Here is a 24,280-nt window from a genome sequence, read left to right on the forward strand (position 1 = left end):
GCTTGGGAGTGCAGGCAGGCTCATGGAGGAAGCAGTTGTTTCTGAGGGTTTCAGCACTCCTCCAACTTTCTCTTTTTTGTGAGTTTGGGAGAATGGGTTTTGGAAACAGATTTTTCTGCACTCCATTTTTTCCTAATGAACAAAACAGGAAATGTTTTTGGCCAAAGAACTTTTTCCACTTAAAAAGCAAAGCAGAAGACTCTTCAGGTGCAAACTCCTTTCATTAGCTTCTGATGTGAGCTCCCAGCCCTTGTTAATCTCAGCAACTGCACCTTGAGCTGTGTCTGGGCCCACATGAGAGCACCTGGATGAGTTCAGAGCCAAGGTCCACCCAGCCCTGCATCTTGTCTCTAAAATTTATCATCAGCAGATGCAGAGGGAAGTGCAAGATCAGAGCAAGTGCAGAGCTGATGCTCCTCCTGCTTCTCTCCCAGCTACTTGCAGCATTTGCTAGTGCTTGCCCCTCTGCTGCAGAGGCCTGTTCTTGAGGGCTTGGTGAGTGCCACCCACTGCTTTCCTCACAGAGCTGGTGGTAGGGCTCAACCCCAGGTTCATCCGGCTCTGTATGGCAGCAGAGCAGGGCCAAGGCATGGTGGGAAGGGATAAAAGGTGGCTGTGCTGCTGGGCTTGCCATCTCTAAACCTTCCTGGGCTTCAGCCACCCTCATAGCATGCCCTGGTTCTGGATGCAGAGGGATTGTGTCCCACAGCCTCTGGCCTGCTCTCAGGCTGGCATGTTTTGCAAGCCGGCAGCATGCTGAGAGCTGGGGAGATGCAAGCAGTTGTGTATTGGTACCCTTTCTGTTTAGCAGATGAGAAAAAAAGAGTAAATATCCTGCCCCTAGTTTAAAATGTGCTGGGAAGTACCCAGGCTGGGATTGCAAGGAAGAAAAGGCTCACTGCAAACTCTTATGGAGAGCTAAAAGCTGTGGGAGCTTGTTTTATGACAGATCTATCTGGTTGTGATATATGTTCATCTGATTCATGTCAGTATGGAACAGTGCTAGGGCAACATGGTATGATGAATGTGACCTTCTGTCTTACATACCCTTGTATAACCACAAGTCTAAGAAAAACAGAGTGGTTAATGTATATAGTTCTTGTGTCTTGCAAAGGAATATTTTAACAATTCGTGTCAATAGAAAGCAGTTCTGTCTGTCTCTGGGTCCTGCACTGGCAATTTAATTCTTCCACAGATGTGGTTTCTTCCCTTTCCTCCCAGTGTCCCAGTCTCCCCCTCATTATAGTCAATTTATCAAATCTTCAGAAATATTCCTCAAATCCATGAGCCTATTTGCTTTTGTTATTCCGAACTCTTATTCCTAACAGTTACAGCCTTTTTGCCTTCTTTGTGGTTGATTTAGCACTGCTATAGATGTGACTGGAATGTCCCTGTGAATGGCCTGTGAGGAATGTTTTAACTACTCGTGAAGTGTCAATAGAGAGCTATTTGTAGTTGTATGTTCTTTCTTTGAAGTCTTTGTCTGGGGGTTTCAGAACAACTGCTAACAACTAGTAACTGTTATGGCTTCTGAATGGGACACTATGCAAGCCCCTGATATCTGACCAGGTGGCCAGGAGATTAAGGAGAAGAAAGAAAGAAGCTGAAGGACGGCTAGGAGACAAAACTTGCAGGGAACGCTGTGTAAGCTTTTGACATGCTGCCAAGGAGTACAAAGGGGAAGGACAAGGAAAAAAAAAACTGAGAGGAAGACTATGAGCCTTCAGCATGAAAGGCCCCCAGGGGGACCACCGGAGACTGATGCGCATGCTCCAGTAGGAGGGTTTGGATCCCGGAAGCTAATTATAATAACCCGGGTTTTTTTAGAAGTAGTAATGAATATGTATTAGCCTAGGAGCATAAAAATCAGCTACTTGATGTAACTGGTGTGCGTCTAGGTGGAGCACAGACTCCTGACGCACCCAGCGCTGTTTGCTTACCTCTATTCCTTTAATAAATTGTAAACTTTGATTATAATCCTATTTTGGGACTGAGCGATTTATAACATGGTGGTGTGGCTGTGGGGGAGGAAATGTGACCTGGAGAGTTCCTCTCTTCAGTGGCCTCCTGTCTAGGTGAATGGCTGTAGTTTTGCCCTCATATTTCATGTTCTCTGTGGTCCACAGCACATCCCTCTGCAGCTTGTTTTGTAAGGTCTGCTGGGCACTGAGGTCTGGCTGCATGGGATCAGAGGGTGGGAAAGGTTAAATGTGTGTTGCACCACCCTTTTTTGGACTGATACGTGGGCAAGGAGGCTGGTTGGAGGGCTGTGGGTGCAGCAGAGCATCTCACCCAGTTGCCTGCTCTCTGCAGATGCAAAGTGCACAGAGATCAAGAACAAGTTTGTGGCCATTCACTCTTGTCTCCCTATTGTGTTCATTGCCACCCCCCAAAGACCAGTGGAGCTCGGTGTGGACCTGAGAGCGACCCTCAGCGCAGGTGAGCTGGGGCTCCTGATCCGTGCCTTGTGGTGTCAGGGGCATTTCCCTGCTTCCAGTGTTGGGGGAGCTTTGCCAGCCCCATGGGTGGCTGGGGTTCCCCCTGCATCTAGGAGTTTCACCCTGAAGCTCTCTTTCCTCCACAGATCCTGCAGCGCCTTCTCATGCTGGTCGCGGAGTCTTTCCGAGCCCTGGAGGAGCTCATGGACCCGCTTGGCAGCCAGGACATGAAGGTAATCCCTTGGGGGCCCCACACGAGAGTTTTTGGGTTTTGGCAAAGCAGATGGGAGAGGAGCTGGACATGGAGGAGCTCCAGCCATCATGTGGGCTGCAGGCTGCCCCCTCCAGTCCTGCCCATGTGTGCATGACATGAGCCCCTGAACTCCTGCCCAGTTGCAATTTAATAAATCCTCTGTCTCTCCCCACATCCTGCAATGGGAGAATGGCTCATCCTGACTCCCAGCTTGCCTTGGGGCTTTGCAAAACATCACTTGTTTCTCCCCAGCCTTCACCCTTTTGGTTTAACCTGGACTGAGCTTGGCAGCAGGCACTGTTGCAGGACTTTTTCTGATGGCATTCAGGTTTGGGTGAGCTTGTTGCTGTCTTGACAATGGGAGAGGAATTGGAATCAAGCTGGTCTGGGCTGTTGGGGTGAAGCAGTCTCAATAGAAAGTGGTGGGAGGGAAGAGCTCTGGGAAAATCCACCTAGCAGCATTTCAGACTGTCTCAATGTGGGGTTTTACTTCCATTTGAAAAAGATTAGGGAGGGAAGAGGAGGAAAAGTTAGTCTCCTCTGTGTACCTGGACTGCGGTCCTTCAGCACTGTTTCTGTCTTCCAGACAGAAAGGGACAGACGGTTCTTTCTTGGGATTTGGTGTTTATAGCACCCTGAAGGTGCTCTCTGTTGCCAGCTGCCTTTATTTCTGCAGTTTTAGTCTCACTTGTGGTGTGGACAGTTCCTGTGGTGGCTCTGTAGTCTGTCCTGTGACCAGACCAGTGACACTGCATGCTACTGGGGTGCTGGTTTCGGTGTGCCTAGTCTCCTCCACAAAACATAGGTGCTGACACACCTTTCTCCTGCTCTCAGGTCCGCTGCATAGTCTGTGTGTAACTTGTGGTAGCAGGACTTGTCACCACAGGGTCTAGCACTGTGGGGGCCTTTGATTTTTGCCTGTAAAGTCCCAGAGAAGTGCAGCTGAGCTATGAAGGGCTGCTGATTTCTGGCAGCACTGTTCCATGTTTAAGGGTGGCAGGTGCTGGCCAAGAACTGTGAATTACTTGCTTGTTTTACCTCCTCTCCTGGCTGCTGGTGCTGCACTGTTGCAGTTGGGCTCTTCCCTGGGGGGGATGGCAGTGACATGAGGGAGGCAGGTGGTCAGAGGAGACCCTTGTGTGGCAGTTAGGGGCAGGGCTCAAAGCTGCATCCTGCTCCTTTCTACATCCTTTTTTTGCTGATGACCCTGCTGGGCATTTGGGTGCCAGGATGCTCTGGGAACCTTTTCATTGAATCTGACAGCTCAGGAGAGATGAGGGAATAAAGGGACAAGGGCAGAAGAGCAGAGGCTTGCCTCGGGGTACAGCTTGATTCCTTGCATCCAAGGGATGTGCTGCTTTCTAGTGATGAGCTGTGCAGAGCCTTTCCATGCTCCCTTAGCCGCGTAACTGTGCCATCTGCTCCTTTTGGGAGCCTATTGTGGGACAGAGGAAGAAGAAGATGATAACAGGCAGAACAGCTGATAACTACTACTCTTTTCTGTGTCACAGCCAGGCCAAATGCAGCTTGAAAAGGATCCGGGATGTTGTGTGATAGGGTGATTATTGGCTGTCCTCAGTGTGAATCCTTAGCTGCCTGCCACTTAGCTCTCGGGTAGGATGGGTGGGACCTCCGGCTCCTGCACAGCAGGGACAGGGACCTTGGGATGCTGTCTGTCTGTACTAGGGGAGACAGCCTGTACCTGAGCTGGAGACTGAGAAGAGTCAGGGCTGAGGCTGTGGGGATGGGGTGCAGCCTTGGTGATGTTTCCCGTGGTGATTGAAAGGGGAAGCTGCAGGGCTGGTTTATTTCAGGCTTGTATTCATCCTTTATGCTGCTTTCTACCCAGATTTGTCTGGACCTTCATTGTTCCTCTGTGTTCCCTCCCTGGAATTAGCATTATAGCCTTAGCGTTATGGCCAGCTGTGATATTCTGGCAGCCTTTGTATATCTTTATGGGCTAACGTCCATTTTGGTCATGTTCCTAGGACAGGGGTAGGTGTCTCTGAGCAGCCCCTTTGGGGGGAAGCCCTTGCTAGTAGCTTCTTGTTCCTTGCCTTATTATTTATTACTGAAAGAAACAAACCTGCAGGCTCCCAGTGCCTTTTAAAATATGGGTTTATCTGCAGCATTCCCTATACTATGGAAAACATGTGAGTGATGTTAAATGAGGGGAGAAAAGAATTTTTTGGCCTGGCTGGGAAGTGGATGTGTCCAGTGTAGTGTTTCCAGTTCAATAGTGAGTATGAGGCCACTGATGATGCTGTGGCCCATGTCCAGCCACAAGAGTAACACTTTTATTTCCTTCCGTGTAGGATGTCAGCAGGGTGTCCTTAACCCTAGTGTATGTAGGGACCTGCTTTTGGCCAAGGTGGGGCTTGAGGGCAAAGGTTCTGAGGGGGCTGAGAGCTGGGGTGGCTTAGGGTCAGTCCCTGGCTCTACCACTGGCTTGTGCTTTCACTGTGGCCACATCACTTAATCCTGCTATGAGAGGAGGCTGCTCACTCTCTTTTTGAACTGCAAACTGTCTGTGTGAAGTGAATTGAATAACAAACCCCACAAAGCTCCTTCCCTCCTTCACGTGCCAGCTTGGCTGTAGGGGAGTGTCCTGGGAAGCACAGGCACATTTATTCCATCTTCTCCTTCCTAGCTGCAGCCCCTGCGTCTGAAGTTCCTTATTCCAAACACTAGGCTTTTAACATCAGGCTTCATGCCTAGTTAAACTGCTCAGGGTGTGATAAATTAGTAGGGGTTTGTTCATTGTCCTTGAGTATTTAAAGAATCTACTGAGGAGATAAGGTTTCATAACTCACGGCATTGTAACATGGGGACAAAGCAAGACATCCTGTTTTGCCCCCACTTGAACACAAGCACAACGCATGATCACCGGAGGAAGAACAACGACCCCCAACAACAGACTGCGCAGTCTCAGGACAGGTCTCGACAAGCTGGAACTTCAATGCTATAAAACAGCGACACTGGAAAGGGGAAGTTGCGTGCCGTGGTGGAGCGGAGACTCCCCAGCCGCCCAGCGCTGTTTTGCTTGTGTCTGCTTACTTGATTAATAAAATAATTTCAATAGACCAGTAAATTGTGTGGTCTAACTTATAACAATTTGGTGCCGTGACTCGGATGAAGGCAATCTGATTGAAAGACCTTTGGAGGGGGCGCCCCGCTGATTTCAGCGGCCTTCGCTAGGACTACTTTCATTCAAATCCTTCACCGACGAACCCAAAAATTAGACACAAGCAAATAAAACCGGTAAACCCCAGGCAACCTTTGTGCACGAAGCCTGAACGAAGACCCACAGGGTGGGTAAGTATAGGCCGGTGATCCGTTCGGTTGGGGTTGGGTATCCCGGAACACAACAAACGAGACGTCCAATTGCGGACGAAGCGAGTGTGGACCCCTCGGTAGTGCGGTTCCCACATCCCGCGAGGGACTGGGCCACAAAAAGGGGGAAGCGATCCATGCGTGTGTGTGTGAAGGTGTTCCGGAAGATGGGACAGAAGAAGAGTAAGCCTTCTGGTCCCATGGGTGGGGTAACGTCTGATGTTAGGTTACCCCGGGATTAATGATTAAAAATTGGGAGGATTCCCCTTTTAGGCAGGGAAGGAATAAAGTAAAAATGATACATTATTGTGTTGAAATTTGGGGTGGTAAACAGATTTGAGGAGACCACCTTTACTGGCCTGTATTTGGGTCTTTTGAAGATTGGGTTTGTCAGGCCTAAATATTTATGTAAACTCAAAGGAACCCTTTAGCCTGGAAGAAAGTGAGTATGAGCACCTCTGCATAAATTCAGATACGAGGATGCATCTATATCCTCTAAAAGAAAAAGGAGGGCGGGATAAAAAGAGAAAGGACTTGGAAGTCCCGACACTGCCCCCGCCCTATATTCCACTGCCCACATCAACGGCTCCTGTCCTTAATGGACTCCACGAATTAGCTAACCCAGGAGAATTTGAATCGGATCATGAAACACAGGGGCCGTTAACCAGAAGCAGGGCAAGAAATCAGAAATCTGCTTTAAGGGAGGGATTATATCCCCTACGAGAAATAGCGATGGGGGGACCCCAGCCAGGAATGGAATATGTGGCCATCCCCATTAACTCTGGGGATGTCCGAGATTTTAAGAAAAGGACAGGAGGACGGTAAGTGAGCTTTAATGGCTTCTGGCATAATGTTTGCAGCTGCTGAAGAATAATTCTAACTGGAATAATAACTGTACATTGTATATTGTATATATAAAAGCCCGGGCATATTTGTTAAAGTATTCTTTTATTCATATGTTAATATGTAAATATGTAAATATGAGAACTGCCATTGAGGTGTATGTCTAAGGGAACAAAATTTGCCCAGGCATATTATCGGCTCATCAGGTTTAAATGTCCTCAGTGTAATTGTCAACAGGCAGTTAATTTACAGTGGTCTGATTTTACTTGTGTATCTATATATATTGTGGATTTTGGAGGGATTGGGATTGACTAGTAAAGAGCTTCTAGGAAAACAGTGGAATATTAACCACTGTAGATTACAATAGGAAAGTTCAAAGCAAAGAAATCCGGAGGAAAAGCCCTCTAGGATGTATGCTAACACATTGGATGGATATAGTGGGGTGAGAGGGTACAAAAAGTAAAGAACTCTTATCAAATATTGTAATCAATGGTGGCCACTTTATAAACTAGAGGATGGAGCGGAGTGGCCCCTAAATGGAACTATTAATTATAACACCATATTACAGTTAATGTTGTTTTTGTGGAAAGAAGGAAAATGGGATGAAATATGGTATATTGATTGATATGTTGTTTCAGTATCTGGGAGGGAAAAGTTATGGAATTAAGTCGGACTCTGACTGAGCCTTTGGTGCTGGTATTAGAAAAGTACGGGCTGGAGAAAGATAAAGGAAGTGTTAAAAGGGTTGCTGAAGGTGTTAAAGGTGTGGCATGTAGTATTTAACAGAGCTGTTTGAAATTGAATGAGCAGGGAAAGGGGATGTAGGCATTATCTAAGTAACAGTCTAGAAGTTTTGGTATATTTGCATATTTGCTGTGGTGTTTGGTCAGTTTCCCAAGCATCGGGAGGGGGACGGTGGGGGGAACAGCCTGCTCCACCAGGGGCCTCTCCAGTGGCCGCAGGGGGGCTTCGCCTCCAGCGCCTGGAGCGCCTCCTCCCCCTCCTTCTGCACTGACTTTGGCGTCTGCGGGGGGGTTTCTCGCTCTCCCAACTGCTGTTGAGCAGCAGGTTTTTGTTTGTTTCTTTGTTTGTTTGTTTTCGTGGATGTGCTCTCTCACAGAGGCACGGACTGTGTTGCTTATGGCTTGGCTCTGGGCAGCAGTGGGCCCCTTTGGGGCCAGATGAAATTGTCCCTTATCTGCCACGGGGAGGTTTCTGGGTTTTTCTCACGAGGGCTGCCACTGCAGTTTCCCCACTCCCACACCCCTCACCCCCCCCCCCCCCGAACCCTGCCATCAAACCCAGTACACTGGGGCAGCTAAGTCATTACTGACTTGTAAAGCTTCAGGGATTAAATTAACTAATGAAACCCTAAATGTGATGGGGGTAGAAGGTACTGGGATAACAGTGCCACTTTTGGGGAATACTAAGCTGAGACCAGGGGATAAAATGAGCACTGGGCAATTATTGTATGTATCCAAGGCCGATACTAACTTGTTGGGAAGGGATTTGATGATGAAATTGGGCATTCAACTAGTAAATTGTTAGACTGGAATAACAGTGTTATTAATGGAGTGCTCTCTGGCCCTGAGAGCAAACATACATGTATATTCACCTCTGACTGGAAAGACCCTGAAATGGGGGCGGAAGCAACAATATAGGTGGACAATTTTACCTCAGGGGTTTACAGGGCCACCTATCTATTTGGGTAAATTCTAAAAAAAGATTTTGGAGCAATTACAACCTCCCAAGAAGGTATTAATATTACAAATATGTGGATCATTTTAAGGAAAATCGATACTCCCTGATGGGAGAGAAATGCTGAATGAAGTGATAATGAGGCAAATATTAACTGTTTTACATCAGAAGAGTCATTGGGAGGTGCAAGCAATGTGTGATGTTGTTCTAAGAAAGCATGTCTGCGTAGAAATATATACTTTAGGGAAACACACATGCAGAGGATGTGCTATATTGTGGGAATAGAAATGTTGTTTTTGCAGAGTTACATTGTTTAGAAGGAGGGAATGTGGTACTGAGATATGCTTACAGTGATAAGAAAGTTTAGCAGGCGACCTTGTAAAATGCAGACAATCAGACTCCTTAGGACAATTAGGTGAAAATCACGGTGTCAAGTCAAGTCAGATAAGTGAAGAAACATTACCACTTCAAGCAGTAAAAATGTCAAAAGAAATTTGAAATTTAACAGGCCGGCGACTGAAGGCCATGCATTGTTTGTGAAGCATCAGATAGACTGTGAATCTGGATTACCCACTCAGTGGGGAAACAGGGGAGGGTCCTGCCATCAAAAGGTATATAAACTGTGTTTTGGAACTAGTAGATGCGCTCTCTCCTGCTTGTGGGGCGCCCGCCATTGCAATCGCGAATAAATTACTACTTCACTGAGATCCTCGCCTGAGCCTAAGTTATTGGCTACAGAGTGTTTCTCACAATATGTCAAAGGGTAAATAAAAAGGTCTTCTGTAACCTATCTAGAGGGGGACGGGAGCCAGGGCTTTGACCTTTCCAAAGTATACAGGTAGACTTTACTGAGTTACTTGTTTGTCCTAATTGACCACGTGACTGAATGGGTGTAAAGCTTTACTGCAAGGATTAAAGCAGGCCTTAGAGATTGAGTGGGATTTTCACAGCCCCTGGCACCCCTTCTCTTCTGGAAAGGTAGAGCGAATGAATGGTGAAATTAAGAAACAACTAACAAAACTTATGCTGGAAACTAAGGCTTCTTGGGTAAAATGCTTACCCCTTGCACTGTTAAACATATGGATGCAGCCCAGAACTGATGTAGGAATTTCTCCTTTTGAAATGCTATATGGTATGCCCTATGACTTGGAATTGCCACTTGATCACCCTCAATTCTAATTAAGACTTGGAAAGAGACTTTTATTTTTTAACACCACGATGGGGAAGGCCCCTATGTTGTTTTGCTTACTACAGAAACAGCCGTCCGGACTGCGGAGAAAGGATGGACACGTGCCAGCCGTGTTAAAGGACCCATCTGTGACGAGAAGTGGGAGATCGCTCCAGGAAACAAAGACCTGAAGCTCACATTGCGACGAACTCGATAGGTACCGTGGGTTAAGGTAGAGGCTCTCCCCTGAAGAACACTACTGCTGCCGAGAAGAACTAAAACCTCGTTGGCTGCAACCCAACTGACGAGTGAGGCAGAGGAGTGAATAAGTGGGGAAAGAAATGGGCCTCAGCCATTCCTATCGGTATTTGGGGGTTCTTGCAGTAATTTCATCCTGCATAGCGACTCAACACCACCCCCACCAACCTTTTAAATGGACTTTAAGTCGATTCGAAGATCAACAGGTTATTGCAACCCAGATAACATTGGGGGGGCCAAGCTTTACTTCTACACTATGTCAGCTGATCTCGAGGCCCCGATGCTGGGAATATATGGGATTTTATTTCTGCCCAAGTTCTAACCCGGGAAAGGGATACTGTAAATGCCTGAACGTGTATTATTGTGCATACCGAGGGTGTGAAACCATTGCTACAGACTGGACACTCGGGGCTGGTCGGGATAAATTCTTACAAGTGGAATATGGGCTGCAAGGTTGTAACCGACAATTGGATCCCCGTTACAGGTGGCGAGGGCATGGTATAGGGTATACAGGAACCTTCCATGGAAATAAAGAAATTTGCAAGGTTCTATATATAAATATAACAAACTCAGACGATACTAGCTGGGTACTAGGAAAAATGTCAGATTTTACGAACACGGAACAGATAGGGGAGGACTCATACTAATAAAGAAGGAAAAACCCGAGACTTCCAAGGTAGTCGGGCCTAATAAAGAGTTAATAGGGGAAGGTTTGGTTGTCCAGACTGTAAATATACCTGGGACTGCCCAACCTACTACAGTGTTTTCTAATAAGTTGACAGAGTTATCCTTTCCCACGCTGCTTCCAAGCATTGTGAAAAAAGAAAGGGGTTGTACCCGAGGAGATAACTGAAGGGTGCTGGCTATGTGTAAGTGTTAAGCCCCCATATTCAAATTCTTCCAAGTGCAGTTGGGGTCAGGAAATTGGGATAACTTTGACCCAAGTTACGGGAAAAGGTAGATGTATCGGCACAGTTCCAAGAGATAAAAATGATCTGCGCCATGCCACTGAAAAAAAAAAAATGTACCAAACACACAAATGGTTAATTCCTGCAAATAACACTAGGTGGGTATGTTCATTGTTGGGAGTCACTCCTTGCCTATCTTTAAAATTTTTTAACACATCTCATGATTTTTGTGTACAGGTGGTCATTATACCAAGGATTCTATACCACACTGAAGAGCATATGTATACCCATCACACAGTGGCTGAATACCATCTGGTAAAGATCATACTGGGGTGGTAAGAGATACAATGACTAAATTGCGGGAAGGATTAGAAAAACGCAAAAGGGAAAATGAGGCTCGTCAGAATTGGTATGAATCCTGGTTTAATTACTCACCTTGGCTTACTACCCTGCTACCAACCATAGCAGGGCCCCCTTGTTGTTACTTATATTAACACTGACTTTTGGACCATGTATATTCAGTCAAGTAATCGCAATTGTGAAAAGTCGATTAGAAGCTGCTCATCTTATGCTCGTGCGTGATAAGTATGAATCTCTTGAGCAGGAGGAGGACGACACAGAAACTTTGATGCTCAGCAAGCAGATATTGCAAAAATTCAATGAACAAAATATGTTAGAAAAAGGAGGGATTATAATAAATTAGTAGGGGTTTGTTCATTGTCCTTGAGAATTTAAAGAATCTACTGAGGAGATAAGGTTTCATAACTCACGGCATTGTAACATGGGGACAAAGCAAGACATCCTGTTTTGCCCCCACCTGAACACAAGCACAACGCATGATCACCGGAGGAAGAATCATGACCCCCCAACAACAGACTGCGCAGTCTCAGGACAGGTCTCGACAAGTCGACAAGTGGACAGGTCTTGACAAGTCTCGACAAGCTGGAACTTCAATGCTATAAAACAGCGACACTGGAAAGGGGAAGTTGCGTGCCGTGGTGGAGCGGAGACTCCCCAGCCGCCCAGCGCTGTTTTGCTTGTGTCTGCTTACTTGATTAATAAAATAATTTCAATAGACCAGTAAATTGTGTGGTCTAACTTATAACAAGGGTAAAATAATGCAGGCTTCTCTGCCTGTGAGTCAGAAGTGCTGTCGTGGATGGAGGGAGCTGCAGCCCTTTCAGTTCCATCTGCAGATCCTCTGTAGCTGCTCAGCCCTCTGTGCCAGGAAAGGGGGCTGGCCTGTGGTGAGTAGAGCTTCAGCCATAGCCTGTGAAGAAGGAAATAAGTTTATTATTTAAAAAAAAAAAAAAAAAGGCGGGGGGGGCGCAGAAATTCCTGGTCTTACAGTAATGTCCAACAGCGCCTCTAAGTGACTTTGGCTTCTGCACTGGAGTCTGACTGACCCCAGGGTGGTGAAGGTTTTGGTAGGATGCCAGCAGCTGCTTCAGGAAGGCTTTATTTTAGTTTGAGCAGAGAAAAAAGTCCATATGCATCCCTCTTCATTTCCTGGGATTTTATTTTTTTTTGGACAGGTTAAAAAAAATCTTTTACTCAAATAGATGAGGGAGATTCAGGCACGTTTACCTGCACTTTGAAGGGAGGTATGTCGGCTTCTGAGGGGAGCTTGTTCTGGCATGTCAAGTCCTAGCTTAGGCAGCTGAAGCTCAGAGGACTTGAAAAGCCAAGCAGTGGTTAGATATATGACGGAGTCCCATTTTGGAGGGGGCTTTTTTTTTTTTTTTTTTTTTTTTTTTTTTTCCTGTTTAGCCAGTGAAAAAAAGGGCTTTCACTTCTGCTGTGTTCTTTTTGCTGGAAGTATTACAGAGGTGAGATCTACTTGAGGTGGGGTAGCATCCACTACAGGGCTGTAAAATTACTATTTCTTTGCTGATCTCTCTGTTTTGTTGTATGAATGTTCCTGGGCCAGCTGAAAACAGCAGGTGTTCAAGCAGCCCTTACCTGGGGAGTTGTGTGTGGTGAAAGAAAGCAGTGCTGCCATTCGGATGGTGTTGTTTGCTTGGAGGCTCAGAAAAGGCCTTGGAAAAGGTCTCAGCGCATTAATTCCCTAGCTCGGACTCACCTCAGCCATCTGCTGCTTGTCAAGTGTCTTCAACTCAATCGAGTTGAGAAATAGAAACAACCCAGAGGTAGGGAGAGGTATCACTGTAGTTTCTGATCAGGCCCAAAGCTTTATTTTGGGTGGCAGCTTGGCCAAGTTTACCTTAGACTGGGGTTAGGCTGTGCTGGGATGGGCCTGAGCTGCCCTGGGGCTGGGCCTGGCTTGGGGCTGGATGTCTGAGCCCTGGTGTGATGGGGGAAGGAAGAGGAGGAGGACTTGTGTTGCGAAGCATGGCCGAAAGCACGACAGACACCAGATCATGCTGCTCCATTTTATTGCCCGAATAGCCTAACTTTTATAGTGAATTTTACAGGGGTGGACAGTGTTTCACACAAGATTATTGGTCAAAAGCACTCAGACAAACCGTTAAGAAAATAACACCACCTGCAAGAAAAGAACCCCCCTTTTGATTAGCAGTCAGGAAAACAACCCCCTTTGTGCTTAACGGCCACGTAGACCTAGTCCTTGAGGCCAGCTGCTGATAACAATATATTTCTGAGTTCCTTAATTGGGTGATGTGGGAGTCATTGCAGTGGGAGCTTCTCACAGTTACTCTGGCAGCTTGGTTTGCTCAGCTATAGCAGGCCCTGAGATTTCTAAGGCCTACCCCTGGTTGCTTAAAGCAAGCTCAAATTGAACAATTGTTCCACAGGCACGTGTCCTGTATGCCAATTCCCAACAATTCCCCTGTTTTCTTTTTGTACCAGCAGTACTTGTGTTTTTTTTTTTTTTTTTTTTTTTTTTTTTTTCATGAAATATTGAATACATAATGTAACACGATACAACTTAACCCTAATAACACTATAATTACTGTAAGCACTTAATGGTAACACACTTAAACCTAATCACTTGATGGTAAACACTTAAACCTAATCACTTGATGGTAATCAAAGGCTGTTCTTGACAGTCCTTGAGGTGTCACAGCCCACGTCATTGTCAGAATGATTATCAGGAACCTCTTTATGGTCATCTTCAGCGTGTGCAGATTCTAAAACTGCTTTAGTCCACTTTGCAGTAATCCACTGGGTACCTGTTCCCGGCACCACTTCAAAATCCCTATAACATTTTGCAAGTAACCCTTTAACCACATTTATCACAATACTACGTGTAACGATAATTGACACCACAATGAACAGAATCCTTAATCCCCCTTTGACTAATCCCAGTAACCACCTATGCATTGTTTCAAGCAAATCAGTGAACCACTGATTGAAAGGATTGATACCATATTGACTCTTTCTCATGTGCTCTTTCAAGAAAGTAATAAGTTTGTGAGTTGACTCATAATGATCAAAAACGTCTAAACAGTACATTCCCTGAAATTTCTCCAAGTGGCTACTTCAAACAATGACTCTGTACTTGTGAAACATGATTTTGCTCGACCGATCGCAGCTAGTCCTGCTACTTGCTTAAAATCGATTCCCCGTTTTTTCTAAAAAGTGCTGTAATAAATCCATTTTCTATGATTTTTTGCCGGCACCAATTTCCTATGCTTTTAGCTTGCACTATGGCAATATCCCGGGATCCTGCACTATGGCAATAACCTGCACTAAGGCAATAACCTGCACTATGGCAAAAGCGCGCTCTCACTCACACAGTACACAGCACAATCACACATACAGAGCACAATCGCACACCCAGAGGCCTCTGGCACATCTCACTCTCAATCATACCACAATCTCATTCGTACAATTTCGTTGCTGACTCTATCTGCTGTTTACTCTCTATCTGCTGTTTACTCTTCAATATTCTCCTTCTGGCGACAGTCGCTTGTGTCTTCAACGGCTGGTTTTACGCATCAGCTAGGCACCCAGATTGTACCTGTAGGGGAAGAAACACAAACGTAACCGCGTCCCAGGTAGATCACTTCAGCAGGGCCTAGCCATTGCCCTGTTTTCATGTCTCTGTATAACACCTTCATGCGTGGTGGCTTAAAAGTTTCTGCCCCGGCATGGTGACGTACTATAGGGGGCTCAGTGCTGTCACCAAACACACATAAATGGTTAAGTACAAAAAGAGCCTTTCCTATTCTTTCTTTTATGTCTTTAATGTCTCTGAACTTTTCTAAGTATCGTTTCAATGTCCCATTTGCCCTTTCCACTATCGCCTGTCCTGTGGAGGAGTGTGGGATACCAGTAACATGATTGATATTCCATAATTGCATAAATTGCTTCAGTGGCCCACTATTATAAGCTGGACCATTGTCAGTTTTGATAGTGCTAGGTACCCCTAATACAGCAAAACAGCTAGTGAGGTGCCGCCGCACATCCCGAGCTTTTTCTCCGGGTTGTGCAGTAGCCCATATCATGTGGCTATAGTTATCTATTGTTACATGCAAGTATTTTAACCGTCCCAAGGCTGCAACGTGCGTGACATCCATCTGCCACACTTCATTAGCTTTCAACCCTCTTGGGTTAACACCACACCCGAGTCCCATTCCTAAATTATGATGACTACATATGGGACAAGCCTTCACAATTGCTTGAGCGTCAGCATTAGACAAATTATAGGCTCGAGCTAGTCCCTTTGCATTCTGGTGAAATATGGAATGAGCTTCTCGTGCTCGGCAAAACGGTGATAGTGGAGCTTCAGTAACTGTAGCACCAACTAATCGGTCGGCTCGGGCATTCCCTTCTCCGAGCCCTTGTTCCCACTGATGACTGCGAATATGAATCACGGCATACGGCTGTACTGGGTCTGGCTGGAATGTTAACTTTCCCGGCAGCAGCCCATACAGTGCCGTACTCTGTACTTGTAGCTGGAACAGCAGTGTTATCACACCAGTGTTGTGTCTACTGCTGAGCAGCAGTGGCACAGCATTGGGCCTTTCTCTAACCCTCCTAGGGGGTGGGCAAAAAAGTGAGGAGAGAAACATCACTAGGGCAGCTGACCTAAACCAATCAAAGGGATATTCCATACCATGTGGTGTCACACTCAGCAATAAAAGGTGGAAACAGGAAGAAGAGGGGAGGGGTGGGCTCTCGTTGAGAAGACGTCGGTCCTCCTCTCGAACACCGGCTGCGTGCGTTGAGGCCTTGCTTCAAGGACGTGGTCAATCATCGCTCATTTGTGGGAAGTAGAGAGTAATTTCTTTCCTCTGCACTTCCATATAGCTTTCATTTATTTTGTTTGTTTGTTTTCCTCCCTTTTTCCCCTTTCCCTTTTATTTCCCCTTAGTTAAATTGTTTAGTTCATGGTAGTCTTTATTTAATTATTATAATTATTTCCCTTTAATTAAATTATCCTTATCTCAACCCGTGAGTTGTTCTTTGCTTTACTTCTCCCCCTCCTTATCTAAAGGAGGGGGAGTGAGAGAGCGGTTGTGGGGTTTAGCTGCCCAGCACGGTAAAACCACCACAACGGCTCATTTCTCTGTGCGATGGCAAGCCGCAAACTTATCAATAGTTGGATCAGTCGCCCATTCTGCACTTCTCGCAAACTTGAATCCTCAATGCGATTGGCTATGCCTACTACATAAAGAGAATCAGATACAACGTTCAACGGAACATCCTTCCATTTAACAAACGCCCATACTACTGCGAACAGTTCTAGTGTCTGTAGTGAATCCTCTTTCTGAGCTTGCAAAATCTGATGTTGCCAGCCATGCTCATCCTTCAATGTCACTGCAGCAGTTCGGGAGCGCTTACCGGCATCTGTAAAGACTGTTGTTGCGTCTGCAATTGGTTGGGGTGATCGCTTTAGTCTACTTATCCAGCCCTGGTTTTTCATCCAGGACAAGACAGGAGATTTTAACGGTTTTGCTATTAACGTGGCTCCATCATGCAATAGAGCAGTTTGCAGTTCCTCAGAATTTTGTATATACCATTCCAGATCACTTGACCTTATAGGTAGCCATATGGTGTTAGGAGGGACCCCGTCTACTTGCAAGGTTCTGCTTCGTCCCTTTTTAATTAATTCTGCTAATGTGGTGATTTTTTCTTGAATTGTCCGTCGTGGCTATAACGGAGGAGCTAGCCATTCCAATACCACCGTCTCTCCCTGCTTCTCCCCCATTTTTATTTTTTTGCTGTGTTATCGCACCCATCAAATATTGGGGGCCACACAGAATGGTTAGATCAAGAGACGCACCCTCTATACGCCGATGTGTAGCCCATGTTGTAATCATTGAGGCTATTAGTTGTAGTGTTTGTTTTTGTTGGTCTGTTAGCTGAATTGGTGCTGCTGGATCTGTTCCTCGTAGCAGAGGTCGTAGTTGATTTAACAGCTCGTTGGGAATACCAACCACTGGTCGAATCCATTGCAAATCACCCATCAACTTCTGAGCGTCATTAAGAGTCTTAAGGTCTGATTGTATTGTCAATTTCTGCAGTTGAATCGCAGCATCAGTGATATGCCACCCAAGATATTTCCATGGGCTTGTCTCCTGTACCTTCTCGGGGGCAACTACTAATCCTCTCTGTTTAAGTTGCTCCGTTAGTTCATCCTTTTGTTGTGAAGAAAATGGTGTTGACTGTGCCAATAGAATATCGTCCATATAATGATAGATTATTGTTCCTGACCATTTCCGTCGTAACGGCTGTAACGCATCGTCGACATAAAGTTGACACAGAGTTGGCGAATTTCGCATTCCCTGCGGCAGGACTGTCCACTCAAACCTCTGGTCCGGCCCTTCTCGGTTTATTGCAGGAAGTGTAAAAGCGAACCTGTGCTTATCATTTTCGTGAAGAGCAATCGTGAAAAAACAGTCCTTTAAGTCCACTATGAGTAAATGCCATCCTTCAGGTATCATCGCAGGATTAGGCAACCCTGGCTGCACTGCTCCCATATCGTACACCTGCTTATTGACTGCACGCAGATCGTGGAGCAGTCGATACTTTCCCGACTTCTTTTTAATCACAAAGATAGGTGTATTCCACGGGCTTGTTGACAACCTTAAGTGTCCCTGTTGAAATTGTTCTTTAACCAGCTTATGTGCTTGTATTAGACTTTCCCTTTTTAACGGCCATTGCTCGACCTGATTAAGGAGGTATTGGGGAGGTATTGGGGAGGCAAGGACAATCCCCAGACATGGACTGTATATCTCGAAACAAGACACTGGAACTCATGATAAGGAAGCGGCAGACGGACAGAGAAACAAACGTAAGGACTATAAATCTCAAAACTGGACATTGGAATTCATTATAAAGATACAACAAACGGAAGAATTAGCAACAACCAGCTCTTGCAATTAAGAAACCTGCCAATTCAGCAGATTCCTGACCAAAGGTGAAAAGTACACTGTGAGGAAGACTCGGGGTCTTCCTCCCAAAGACCCCTGCCCACGTCCCAAAGACCCCTGCCCACAATTCTTGGAAGGCTCTATGCAGGCGCAAGGTGCCAAAAGGCTAATTAGCATGAGAAGCGAGGGAAGGCGGGGATAGGTAATGAATATGTATAGGCACTTGTAGAATATTGATAGATTCATTGTATAAATTCAAGACTGCTTTCCGCTTTGGGTATGCACGATAGGTGGAGAGATCCCCCGTGCATCCAGCGCTGCAATAAAGAATATACCACTTAAAGGAATTTCGGCTTCGATCTTTGAATCAATCTGGCACCCCAGATGGGATGACCTCTCTGCCGGACCGCAGGACCCGCTGGGGACAGGACTCCCTAGGGTACCCCCGGGATTTCCCGGAGGGACTCCTCGACTCACCGGATCACTGCGGAGGCAGACAAGGACCCCATCATTGTGAGTATATTCTTTATTCTGGTTTGGTTTTCTGGTAGACCGGTCATCTGGGACTGTCCAGTAAGTCGGAAGGTGACTTCTGCAGGACAGTATTTGGTATATACTTTGTGGTTAGTACCACAAGTATATCTGGGGACCTTGGGGTCCATCTGTATCTGGAACTGTCTGTAAGTCAGAAGGTGATCTTCTGCGAGGCAGTGTTTGGTATATACTTTGTGGTAAGCACCAAAAGTATATTTGGGGACCTTAAGGAAAGAGCTCGCTTTAAGGTCCATCTGGAATTGTGTTGTCTATTTCGGTTTTCTGACTCATGGAGTATGGTATTTAACTTTGGTTATTGTTACTGTGATTTTGGCTATTTTTCTGGTGGTAATAGTAGGTTCGTGGCATTGTTATAAGAGAGATATCGTTACGGTGTTACACAGTTCGGTTTTCTGACTTATCGCATGTGGAATTTGACTCTGACTATTGTTATTGTGATTTTAGCAATATTGCTGGTAATAGTAGCTTTGTGACATCGCCACTGAAAGATATTGCGTGCCCGTATTTTTGTGAGTGATAAGTTTTGTGATACGCTTTTGTAAGTAACATGTGTATTCTGAAAGTGTAAACTGGAAAATGGGGGGGCAAACAAGCAGTGAAATTTTAAAGAAAAGTGTGTTAGGATGTGTTTTAAGTCACTGGAAGGATATTGGAGGATCTGCCGGTGGAAGTGTGAACAGGAAAACATTGATAAAATATCGTAATCAGTGGTGGCCACTTTATAAGCTGGAATGTGGAGAAAAGTGGCCCCTAAATGGAACTTTAAACTATAATATTTTGCTACAGTTAGTGTTGTTTTTGGAGAAGCAGAACAGGATGAAATGTTGTATACTGATGTTTCAGCATCTTGGTGGGAAAAGGTACAGAATTAAGTTGGCCCCTGACTGAGCCTTTGATGATGGCATTAGAGAAGTACAGGCTGGAGAAAGATAAAGGAAGTGTTGAAAGGGTTGTTGAAAGTGTTAAAGGTGTTTGAAGTTGAATGAGCAGGGAAAGAGGATGTAGGAATGATAATAGTTCTGCCTCTGCCCGAGGCAGAGATCTTAAAATCAGGGGTGTTAGCCCTTTGGGGCAAAGGGACCACAATGGGTCTGAGAGAGTTGTCACAGAAACAGAAAAGCAGTTAACTCTTAAAACAACCTGAGTTGTCGCGTTAAGGGGTGTAGCTGATTAACCGTTACGGGCCCGGTCAGATTCAGGTTACTGAACCAGTCGGACATTCACCAAAAACACATTAACCGCCTGGGGGTCCAGTCAGACATTCACCAAAAACGCATTAACGGCCTGGGGGTCCGTTCAGACATTCACCAAAAACGCATTAACCATCTGGGGGTCCGCTCGGACATTCACCAAAAATGCATTAACCGCCTGGGGGTCTGGTTAGATTCAGAACACTGAACTATCACGGATAACCACCCTCACCCTCGTTGCACTCAATGAGAGTTATCACAATGCAATCAAGTATGGTTTATTACAGCAACAGATAATCAGGTTCTTTTGGATTGCCGGCGATAGTGACTGTCTGCAAAAGCAAGTTAGTATGCATAAAATACACAGGTGTTATAGGTGTTATAGATGTTATAGATGTTACAGGTGTTTATAGGTGTTACAGATGTTACAGGTGTTACAGATGTTATAGATGTTACAGGTGTTACAGATGTTATAGATGTTATAGATGTTATAGATGTTACAGGTGTTACAGGTGTTATAGATGTTACAGGTGTTATAGATGTTACAGGTGCGCAGCCTAGAAATAAACGCGTTAAAAGGATCAAAGACTCTATAGAGGTTTATAAGCAAGTATTCAGATCTCACCCAAAGGCGTCCCAATGGGGGGGGAAGAGAGGCTCAGCCCGTCGACTGATCCCAAGAGTCAGGAGGTCCTAAGGATGTTGTCCTCGGGATGGTATCTCCCCTGACGGTGGTATCTTCCCTAACATCCCCTTTCTCTTGGGCCAATTTATATTATTTTCTATCTTTTAGGTGGAGCTTGAGTGGCTCTAGTCAAGCATATCTTAGTTATGATTGGTGTAAAGTTTTCCCGTCTCCGTTTAAAGTAATAGGCTCCGAGGAATTCAGAGCGCATGCTCAGTGAGGGGTGGTCGCACCTTGGAGGCGGGTAGCTTTTGGGATGGAGGTGTGTTTTGGTATTATAATGATATTATAATGAGCAAAAAGTACACTAGGGTACAGCATTTGTCAAAACATGACAGGTCTTTGGCTTAGGGTGGCAAAAAGTGCAGCTGTGTGCACAAGAACAATCGAGGCCCCATCTGATTACAGAGCCTAGCCGTGGTGTCTCCACTCCACTCTACGCTCCGTGCTGTTCCTTAGAGCTAGCACACCAAGTTTCCCCAGCGCGATAGCATCAAAGGTTGGGAGCCTAGGGAACGCTCTGATAATGCAGTTATGCCCTACCCTGAAAGCCTCTTCAATGCTGTACCTTTTCCTAAAAATGTGAATGTTAGTTTTATTTTCCTAGTTACTTCAGGCATTTACACCACATAATCCACCCCGTGACTATAGTCACTCAAGCTTCACAACAGTTGGAATATGTCGGGGATATCACATACATTCTCGGATTGAGGTTTATCGAGTGTATGTACATTGTGTAGAGATGCTAAGTGTTTCATCATAAACCAGAGTTTAACATACAAACTAATTGTCAGTATAAAACATAATACAGTGAGTATTAGCAGAACAATAACAGGGTGAAGCATCTTGTTGAAGATTCCCTTGGCAGCTGGCGACCATCCAAACAAAGTGTCCCACCAACGGTGTCTCTCATCTCTCTTTACTCCTTCCATCACTCGATGTATTTCTTGTGCATCATGATGGACAGTAAACAGAGTCTTTTGTCCATTTTCTCGGACCTGTGTCATCAGCTGCTTCAGGTCCTCATGTACCAGCAATTTCTTCACCAAGGTAAGGTTCATTCCAATAGGAGTAGGCAGCAGTTCATGAAGCAGAATATAATTAGATGCAATAAGTTGATAAGAAGTGACAGGAGCTGAGTATTTAAAATCACATCCTAGAATTTTGGTAAAATTGCAAACACAAACATTAGAGTGATTATTGATATCTACCACTGCATTATCTACGACTATAGAATCACAATGAGTCCTCATGCAAACACAACCTTTCCCAATATATACAAGTACAGTTTCAAGGGTTTCATTAGGATGTATCTCAAAGTGGCAAATATTTTGCTCAGTGTCAAGACAAATGTCTTGGGATTCCAGACATGCATTTACATCAATTGTTTGCCACTTTCCTCCCTTTTGATGGGCCCATACTTTATGCTCTTTAGGATAAAGTATAGTTCCATTATGATTGAGTCCTAATGCAATGATTGGATATACATTGTATACGGTGGCATTGCTTATAGTAAGTACGAAGGCAACAATTTTATCATTTTCTGCATAATGGGTAAAGTTGACTAATTGCCATCATGCTTGAAATTCCTTTTCAAATTCTGAAGCATTATCCCAAATCAATTTTTGAATTTCAGTGGGCAAAGTTCCTCCTTCTCCCTCTCCAATAATAGCTGCTGCTACAGATTGTATCCATAACTGTGCTTGGATACAGCTCAAGGCAAGGGAGGTATTGCCTTGGGCTTTTCCAAGGGCATTTACAATTAATTGATAGAAGCCATTGATTTGCTCCTAAAGCCAATAAGGCCAGTTTCCTTAGGTCATCTGTAGTAGCAGTTACTCTACTCATTAAAACCTCAGCATCAATGCTATTTAATATACCTAATCCTGTCCCTAATAACCCAGTTGCATCCCGTGGCCCTCTTTTAGGGACCAACTAGGGTCAAAGAGAATTTGTTGTTGAATTATGTAAGGGCCTGTATTGAAGATGGAAGGAGTTAGACCAATGGGAGGATGAGTCGGTTCGTTTTCAAATATCTGCGGAGGCAGAGGCTTCTTATTCTGTGCCTCTGTAACCCCAAAGACAGTACACAATTATAGGTTTGGTGAATCAATGTATACTGTCTTAATTTCAGTCAGCCGATTATAAGTGGATCGGTTAGTTATTCGGAAACCAATTTGTATTGTCTGTCCAGACATGGCTTGAAGTTCAGCCATTCTTAGAGAATCATTCCAACTCCATTCATCTTTTGAAAATATTTTGTTTCCATGTAGAACTAAAGTAGAGTGATTTAGGTCCTTTCTGTTTTGAGATGTTCCAGTGACTGTGCTATACTGTGACAATACATGGTTAGATGCCATGGTGAAACACCTCAGCTCCATGCACAGCCACAGTAGTTAAGTTTCCTTTAAGGTCTGTAATTGCATCAAGGTCAGGGTAAAGCATGGCATTATTAATCCAAACTGTTGATTCGTCATCTTCCAGCTGTCCATATACAGTTTGCTCAGGGTTCCTGTGAACACAAAAGAAAATAAAATATGCTCGGTTGTATTCAACCGGCAGGGTTAGAAAGAGGGTGAAATAGCAATCTTTGATTTCCCATGCATAGAAATACTTGGGAGTAGTTAGCACTATTACTACTGTTAGATACACAGAGGGCTTTCACTATCTCTGCCATGTTTGGAACTGCGGCAGTCAAAGGTATAGTGTTAGCATTCAACTGTCTGTAATCCACTGTAAAATGCCATTGCCTGGTTGGTTCCTTTACTGGCCACACTGGTGAATTATAAGGTGAATGGGTCCTTTTAATAATGCCTCTTTTTTCCAATTCTGTTACCACCCCGTCAATCCCCGTAAATACTGCTGCTGACAACAGATATTGCCGATCATTAATGATTTTAGCAGGGGATAAGGGTATGGATGTTTGTAACAGGCTCAGTCTCATGGTGCCTGAATCCCTTTGATGTGTCGCGAAACTCCACACAGTTCCATCAGGGAGTTTCCACATACGACCATGCAGTATGTCAAATCCTAAAATATTAGTATATGCAGCACCAACTAATACTTCTATTCTGGTTAATTTTTGTTCCTCTGGCAACCAGAGTGAAATTTTTGCAGTGGGGCATTGTTTTTCCACACCATTGATTCCCATGAATTTAACCCTGCGTTGACCAGGTGTTATGCTCAGGGTTTGTGCTGTCTCATGTGTAATTACTGACATTTGGGTCCTGGTATCAATAAGAAAATTTACCAATATTTTTGGGGGTTCAACAGGAATGGCAATTATAGGGTCAGAGTGTTCATTAGAGAGCCATTGAATTGCTAATACCCGCTGAGCAGGGTGGCTCACTGCCCTCCCCGGGGACAAGAGTTTTTTTTTGCCGACACCACAACTCACTCTGTTCCCTATTAGGTTTGAACCTCTCTTTGAATTTGGGGTATCTGGGATTTATCTATGTCTTGTACCAATTCACTCCAGGTGGGAATAGGGGAGTTAGGATTTCGCCTACAACCACTATCATCATCCCTACAAGCAGCTAGTATGTGATCTTGGGTGTTTTCTACAAACATCTTAAGACAATCAGGGAGTCCACGGATGAGAGGGGTTAATTGAACCGGGTCAATAGGAGCTAACATTGGGGAATTCCTTA

The 24,280-nt window shown here is 45.0% G+C and overlaps 1 protein-coding gene across 1 annotated transcript in view; it reads left to right on the forward strand.

Annotated features, from left to right (window-relative positions):
- The window catches only part of LOC116501266 (nucleolar protein 6-like), a 53,631-nt gene that overhangs the window by 9,403 nt on the left and 19,948 nt on the right, over positions 1-24,280 (forward strand). The window contains 2 exon segments of the mRNA XM_032206787.1: positions 2,314-2,435; positions 2,585-2,671. Coding sequence (XP_032062678.1) covers positions 2,314-2,435; positions 2,585-2,671 — 209 coding nt within the window.

The sequence above is a fragment of the Aythya fuligula genome, chromosome W (assembly GCF_009819795.1).
Source record: "Aythya fuligula isolate bAytFul2 chromosome W, bAytFul2.pri, whole genome shotgun sequence".
NCBI classification, from domain to species: Eukaryota; Metazoa; Chordata; class Aves; order Anseriformes; family Anatidae; genus Aythya; species Aythya fuligula.